Source organism: Clupea harengus, chromosome 17 (genome assembly GCF_900700415.2).
Source record: "Clupea harengus chromosome 17, Ch_v2.0.2, whole genome shotgun sequence".
Classification (NCBI taxonomy): Eukaryota; Metazoa; Chordata; class Actinopteri; order Clupeiformes; family Clupeidae; genus Clupea; species Clupea harengus.
Genome location: NC_045168.1, coordinates 23655823 through 23663322, shown reverse-complemented (window position 1 = coordinate 23663322; position 7500 = coordinate 23655823). Strand labels below are relative to the sequence as shown.

At 43.6% G+C, this 7500-nt stretch overlaps 2 protein-coding genes across 2 annotated transcripts in view; both read left to right on the top strand.

The window, feature by feature from the left end:
* Positions 1-2677, top strand: part of LOC105905188 (collagen alpha-1(XXI) chain-like) — a 33581-nt gene extending 30904 nt beyond the window's left edge. Inside the window, exons 19-20 of the mRNA XM_031583712.2 lie at positions 118-171; positions 2457-2677. Of these exons, the coding sequence (XP_031439572.2) occupies positions 118-171; positions 2457-2666 (264 nt within the window). The 3' untranslated portion in view covers positions 2667-2677. The remainder of the gene's footprint in view (positions 1-117; positions 172-2456) is intronic.
* Positions 2678-3229: 552 nt separating this feature from the next.
* LOC122133657 (collagen alpha-1(IX) chain-like) lies at positions 3230-6942 on the top strand. The gene is made up of 6 exons (XM_042710288.1): positions 3230-3434; positions 3758-3793; positions 4966-5010; positions 5569-5601; positions 6341-6487; positions 6786-6942. The coding sequence occupies exons 1-6, from the start codon at positions 3366-3368 to the stop codon at positions 6843-6845; spliced, it is 390 nt and encodes a 129-aa protein (XP_042566222.1). The 5' UTR covers positions 3230-3365; the 3' UTR covers positions 6846-6942.
* The last annotated feature ends 558 nt before the right edge of the window (positions 6943-7500 follow it).

The following is a 7500-nucleotide window of genomic DNA, read 5'->3' as shown; positions in this document are numbered from 1 at the left end:
GTTTAGACAGAAGTGAACCGAGGAATGAGAATACCGGTTTGATGTCAAAGTGCAACGCGGATGTGGTGAATTCAGTGTTCATGTTCAAGGCTCTGATGTTGACACATCTCTCCACAGGGGGAGAAAGGATCTCCAGGACAGAAGGGGGAACTTGGGCCTAAAGGATCTTCGGTAAGAGAACTGCATATACTGCAACAGTGCTAAATCAGTATGTTGCATTGACAAACTGCACTTGGGTTATGTGGCTATATGGGAAATGATGTCTTACTATAACTAACTATAGTAGCTACTCTGGCAATGTCCACCATAGCTCACCACCAGTCTACACTGATGTGATCATATTTGCAAGGAGGAAAAATAAAATAGTCGTTTTTACAAGCCAAACACCAGAAATGGGGGAACTCGTGTAGTAAGATGTCAGTGACAGCTTTGCTTATCTACCTCTGATGAAGTGAGCATTAGTCTGCCCTCTACTGGTCAGTCAGAGGAACATCCAGTTTGATTTGAGTCTCAAGCTGATCTGTTACTGCCATCCCTTGGTATACATGGTGGGTGCAGGCTAAACTGCTATGGGATATACATCTATAAAAGAAAACCAACACACACACACACACACACACACACACACACACACACACACACACACACACACACACACACACACACACACACACACACACACACACACACACACACACACACACACACACACACACACACACACACACACACACATCTGCTTACCTGATCACTGCATGCAAGCATGACATCCCAGATTGAGGAAGATTTCATCATTGTCATTAGAACAAATAATCCAACAATTTCTGACTAGTCAGCAGGTATATACTGACAGCATACTACATGACCCTACATATTAGTCAGCAGATATATACTGAAAGCATACTACATGACCCTACATATTAGTCAGCAGATATATACTGAAAGCATACTACATGACCCTACATATTAGTCAGCAGATATATACTAACAGCGTACCACATGGTCCTACATATTAGTCAGCAGATATATACTAACAGCGTACCACATGGTCCTACATATTAGTCAGCAGGTATATACTAACAGCATACTACATGGCCCTACGTAGAGTCACAAATAGAAACAAGTCTATGCTCTGAACACTTACATTGAACCAGCTTTTGCTTCAGGCCAGCAACACACAATAGAACTCACCTCAAAGATATTATCACTTTAGAGTGTTTTGTTGTAAAATGTGCACAAGGGTGCAAAATCATCAACCATTAGTAACTCAACCATAATTAAACATTCAGCACACTGGTCATTGTTAGGCCTGGGAGTCTGGCCCCTGATGTATAATGAATAGTCCCAAATCTCAATTATTTTATTTATTTTGCAAGAATAAGAACAATTAAAAAATCGCCCCTGATCTATTCCTCTGTCATTTCAATAATGCATTAAAGCCTTTAAAAATAATATGGTATCACTGATCAAAAATGGAAACATGTTTTCAGTCATCTTTGTGTCATCCAAGCAGCAGACCTACTTCACACAACTCAGGATGTACGCCTTTTGTGTGAGCATGAGAGAGAGCACCAGCTACAGAGTGTGTCATCGTTGGCATCTGGTGGTAGCTAGCTAGCTAATTCACAAAGGCAAGACTTGAAGGCTATGGATATAAGAAGCTTTTTCAAAAAGAAAAAAAAGGATGAAGGCCAAGGCGTAGGCGAGGCTAGAGGAGGCGGGGGAAGAGTTATCTCCTGTTGCTTACCGTATGGCCAAGAACAAGGTAATAGGGAATGAAATTAGGAAAACCGTTTAGACTCTCCTTTAATATCTCCCAGTTTTAAATTGATCTCCAGACAGTACTCTTTACAGGCCTACCGATACACCTTGGTGTACCAAACAAAGACTGATGTTTTCTGATATTCAACCAGTATGATGTTCACATGAAATGCAATTTCTGTCTATAACAACCTGGTTTAAATGTTTTCTGTGGTGATGTCCATGTCCGATGTCAGTGTGACCTAGCATAACAGTGTGTTCATGTAGACAAGCAGTGTGGTATAATGGATGCATGTGAGTCAGACAGACGACGGGCCCTGCGTGCCATGGGCTGTCTTTAGGCTTTAGCCTCTTTCCCCCCCTCCCCTGGGTCCCCTGGACTCCCTATTGGTCTATAGGGCTAAGCCCTGGATATTAGCCGGTTAGAAGTCTGCTGGGGTCTCAAACTTCAGAGTCTCTCTTGCAACTCATGAAATAGATTACATCAAAAATGTGCTCAGATGGTGCCTTCTCAAACACTGACGGCGGTTGATGCATTGTTACCACAGTATTGCACAGCAGCTTAGACTGGGCCGTTTCTGTGTGGAACGTACTCTTTTCAGCACATTGTTAAGACTAACATCAGCATGTTGCACAGGTCTGTGTAGGTGAGTTATCATCTTTTCCACAATTTTCTTTTTCTGTCTTTCCCACAGGGGATCCAGGGCCCAGCAGGAACACCTGGAGTGGATGGCCTTGCAGGCCCAAAGGTCTGTCTGATGTTGGACCAAAAAAAAAAACAACAACAAAAAAGAAAAAGAAAAACACCCCCACCATCCGCAATTTCACTAATGCTCCAGCCAAGTCCAATGAGAGTGTGTTCTGAAATGAACACAGCTCCTTTTTTCCCTTGTCAGGCTCGTTAGGGCTTCCTAATGAACAGAACTTTAATTAGTTTAGTGTTTATGTCGCACTGCACTCAAGCACAGCCTGATATTCATTGTCTTACTGTGTGTTTTTCTGCGTCTGTTCTGTAGTATGAGGTAATGTGCTCAGTTGAGGTGTTGAGGACAATCGGGGCAAAACTAAAGACAGATGATCTGCAGGGGGACACCTCAGGGATGTGGTGGTTATCTTTAGCTTCATGGACGGGATTTATTCTGGGAATTTAGAGAGGAGCTACAGAATCGAATCCATCCATTCATTCACCCTTTCTTCCATTCATTCATTCATTTGTTCATTCATTCATTCATTCATTCATTCATTCATTCATTCATTCATTCATTCATTCATTCATTCATTCATGTATATATGTGGGTACACATGTTTGTCTGTGTGCGTGCAGGGCAGTCCTGGTGATCCTGGTGATCCTGGGTCTCCTGGAGAGCCAGGTCTGAAGGTGAGCAATGTCCTTTTCTTTCCACCCAGCATCGACATCCCAGCATGCCTTCATCTCCCTCCTATCTTCCTCTGTAGCTTCCCAAAGGCCCTGTTCTTTTTCGTGTTCTTCTGTTCTCATGACAATGACTGCCCTTTCAGCTGTAAACATTGTCAAGTTCCATACCGGTCACATCCAGTCACGCACAAACCGTTCACCTCCTTTTCTCTCTCCTACCCCCTAGGGTATGAACGGAGAGTCAGGGTTTCCAGGTTTACAAGGACCAATGGGACTGCCAGGGTTCAAAGGTCATAAGGTAAGGGTTGGTACATACAGTATGTGGACATACAGTACATACAAACATACACACACGCACACATACAGTACATACACACATTCACTGGCTCATTAATATATCATTTAAGCATCAGTCGGTGCATGTCATTGTGCCATAGAGTCGCATTCTTGCTTCTGGCATAGTACTCTGCCTATTATGTACCATAAACCAGTTCACAATTTACAAAAAAGCCTTGTGAAATGTTTATAATTACCCTTTGAGTTCTTGTTGACTGGGACCCCGTCAGTCATTGAGACCAATTAGTTTGTTGTCATCAGTGTAAATGTGCTCCCTTGTTACAGGGGGACTACGGTGAAGAGGGCCCGAGAGGAAGTCAGGTATATTCCACATTATTCATCTCAAGGTGTGAACTGTGCAAAGCGGTGCAGCTTCTTGTGCACTGCACCAATCTGTGCAGTTAGTTATTGTTAGTGTTAGAGATAGTGTTAGAGTTAGAGTTAGTGTTACTGTTACTGTTAATGTTAGTGTTATTGTTAGAGTTAGTATTAGAGTTAGTGTTAGTGTTAGAGTTAGAGTTAGTGTTAGAAGCAGTGTTAGTGTTGAAATGCAAATCATACTTTGCATTTCCCTGCAGATATGCATCTCTAGTTTCAAGGTGCTGCATCTACAGTGATACATGAGAACTGACAATTCAAACAATGCCTCGACAAGAATCATGGCAAGTCGCTGAGAAAAGAGGCATGGTAGTCGACGCGTGCACGGCCTCTTTACCAGCAGAGCAAGCATGATATTGCTCATTGCTCGTGAAATCTTTCACATTATTTCTGAGATGAACTCATTCTCCTTAATGTCATTATGTATTGCCAAAGAAGTGTGAAATGAACAAACGCCTCTACATTCTTGCTGCCTTTCTCATTTAGAGTATTTCTCAGATGAGGTAAATGGCTACTAAGAGCTTCCAGTAGCTCTCCCTTTTCGTTGTTTCCTCTCGTTGAGTGCCTCGTTATTGTTCTCCACCCTGACTGAAAGAATTCGCAAATCTACCATGCTCGTTTAGTAATGTGTGACTTTTATGGTAATTTGCGCTGTCTCCTACCTCTTATCCTGCTTTTGGAGCGAGCGCCCGGAGAGCTTCAGAGAGCCGTTAAAAAAAAGACTTGACGTCTCGGCAAGAGCGAGTCGAAAGAAACCAGCGGAGAGGCTTTTGTAGCTTTTAACTTTATTTTTCAGCCTGGAGAATTGACAGCAGCGGTGGCAGCAGGGTAGTCTCAGCACAGGTCCAGTTCAGAGAGCAGTGTTCTTACATACCAGGAGAGGCTGGCTAACTCAGTACCGTAGACAGGGAAAAGGTCAGGTAGAGCCTAGTGCCTCCCTCGGGCTGGAGATGTAAATTATAACCTTTTACTGCCTACGAGGTCCCTGATGCCAACTCAACATCTCTCTCTCTCTCTCTCTCTCTCTCTCGCTCTCTCTCTCCTACATCTTTCCATGAACCTACCCTACCCCCTACCAATCCCCTTACCCTCGACCGAACTCTGTCAATTTTCAGGGAGAGCGAGGCGGCGAAGGAACCCCCGGGATCCCAGGCACACCGGTGAGTAAAACGGGAGGGCAATGTTGCCGTCCCACCACCAGGAGTCAGCAGAGATCATTTGAACAGCAAAGCAGAAGGCTTGTGTCAAACCCACACTGCAGAAGATAGATCTAGACTGAAGCTAACTATTCAGATCCTAATGCTACTAATCACAAAACTGGTGTTGGTGGTTGGTGTTATTGAAGAATATGACTATATGTCAATCTTTGTATTATGTGAAAATTTGTTAGAGGAAGGCACCCTGCTTTGTGTCTGTTTCACTGTTGTATTAAAATTACAGAGGATGTATCTACATGACTGTGTAGGCCATTTAATGAAAAGAATATTCATGGTCTTCAAAGAGTTAGAGGGTGAAAACTTTTATGCCGACTCAAAACCACACTGCAGCACTGACCACTACAAAAGTCTCTTTTTCTCTCTTCCCTCCCACTCTCTTCCTCTCCTTCTCTCTCTCACTCTCCGGTGAAGACTGGAGCAGCCTTCTTAATAAGACAGACTCGCCCTTTGATATCGGAGTACAAAGTTTTAACAGGCTTTTCTCTCTCCTCCTCTTGGCAGGGGGAAACAGGGCCCAGGGGAAGCAAAGGAGAGGTCTGTGGAATTAAACTGCTGCATCGCAAACCTCATTTCAGCCCATTGCAGGATGCTCTCCACCACACAAGATGGAAAAACAATGCATTGACCCCTTTTAAAACTTTTACTCCCACCTTGAGGGGTCCATACATTTGACAGTTTTGAAAGACTCAGGTGACCTGAGACAAATGCATCGAGCCAGAGAGATGTTTTCAGCCGAATCACTGGTCTTGTTTACAATTTAAAGGAGGAATTAGTTCAACCAGTTTAGGAGCCAGATTGTATCGAGCTCTTCCGAATTGATTTCCCTCTAATTATCGCCGTTCCACTTTTTTTTGTCAGTTTGGCAGACAAAATATAGTGGAAAGGCACTGTTACACAGCCGAGTACGGGAATGCTCTCAGGAGTGGCTGCTGTAGGACTAGGACTGCGGGAAGTTTTCCTATAGAGACCCGGATGACATTAGAGTTGTACTTATCACCAGTCCATACACATTGACACTTCAGACATTTCTTGTGAAAATGAACCAACGCAGTTGTGAAATGATGGCGATAACAAGCTGACATAGCGTAACCAGAGCAGCGAGCTGTGTGACTGTGTTTCGCATTCATTCGTTTTGATAGTACCATGCTAGCCTGCTAGCCTCCAGAGACATAAAAGGACTTTTGAGGTCAAAATCTGCCTCGTCAGACACTGCGTGTGTGTGACAGCTAACAGCTGTCGACAGACTAACTGCTGCTCTCTTGCACCATCTCAGAGAGGAGTGTCGGGCGACCCAGGGTCCAGAGGCCTGGAGGGGAAGAAGGGAGACACGGGACACATCGGAATCGTCGGAGCGCGAGGGTCTCCAGGACAAGATGGTTTACCAGGACAACCCGGCGTCCCTGGATACCCTGGAAAGCCTGTATGTGTACATTCATATCACTGCAGTGTTTTTTTTTTGTTATGAGTAGTGTAATTGAATCATTGATGAATAGTGACTCTTAAGATAAGACAAGATAATTCAAACACAACCCAGTATGTTCTAAGAGTTGTGTAATCCATAAGGGTGGTTGAATTTAGGTTGTGTCTTATATCAGTGCTGAGCCATACCCCTGCCCTCCCTTGTGACCGTGACTGGAAATGGCCAGAACCTGTTGAGGCTTGTTTGAGGCCTTCCTGTCCTGAAGTTGACATTTTCTTTCCTCCTTGTTCTGTTTCAGGGAAAGCCTCCCTCGGATGAGCACTTACTGAAACTGTGTGGAGATATGCTGAGGAGTTAGTATTTCTTCACCGCCTTTTACTGTACATTTGAGTCAGCAGTCAAACTGAGAAACTACAGTAGTAGCCAGAACACGACGGCCTTTTAAAAAATTACGTCGCAAGAGTGGAGTTTCTGATTTGTTAGCAGGGTAATCTAAAACGTGATACAGTATGCAGCGCTAAAAGTGTCACATTTCTGCCTAGTGGAACCTTTAGAGTCAAGATTGGCATTACAGTGCATCATTTAATTGACTGAGAACGGCTATTCTGAATGAGTGATAGCTGAGCATGTAATATTTAAGAGGGTACTCAGGCCTGGCAGGTGAACCTTGGTGTTTCTCACCCCAGCTTTGAAGATTTCCAGTCTGTTATTCAGTCTGAAATGTGTGTGTAGTCTCTGATCTAACGCACTTGCAGCAGGGGTGATTCTGTATCCATCCAAATCTCTGGAGGGAGCTATTTTTAAGACACCTCAGCACAGTCCTGTTTAAAGACTGTCCTTCCATGTATCGACATATTATTGATTGACATATTGATTGACAGGTTGACGGAATTCATTTTTCAATCCATTTCTCAAAATTTGTGTCCTGTCTTTCAATGAATCTTTAAATATTTTTTTACCAAACCAACCAACCATCCAATCAATCAGTCAATCGATCAATCAATCACCAAGTA

Coding starts and splice junctions, on each gene's coding strand:
- LOC122133657 (XM_042710288.1), top strand. CDS start 3,366: ATGAACGGAGAGTCAGGGTTTCCAGGTTTACAAGGACCAATGGGACTG. Junction 5,011..5,568: donor CCGGGATCCCAGGCACACCG/GTGAGTAAAACG, acceptor TCCTCTTGGCAG/GGGGAAACAGGGCCCAGGGG. Junction 5,602..6,340: donor CCAGGGGAAGCAAAGGAGAG/GTCTGTGGAATT, acceptor GCACCATCTCAG/AGAGGAGTGTCGGGCGACCC.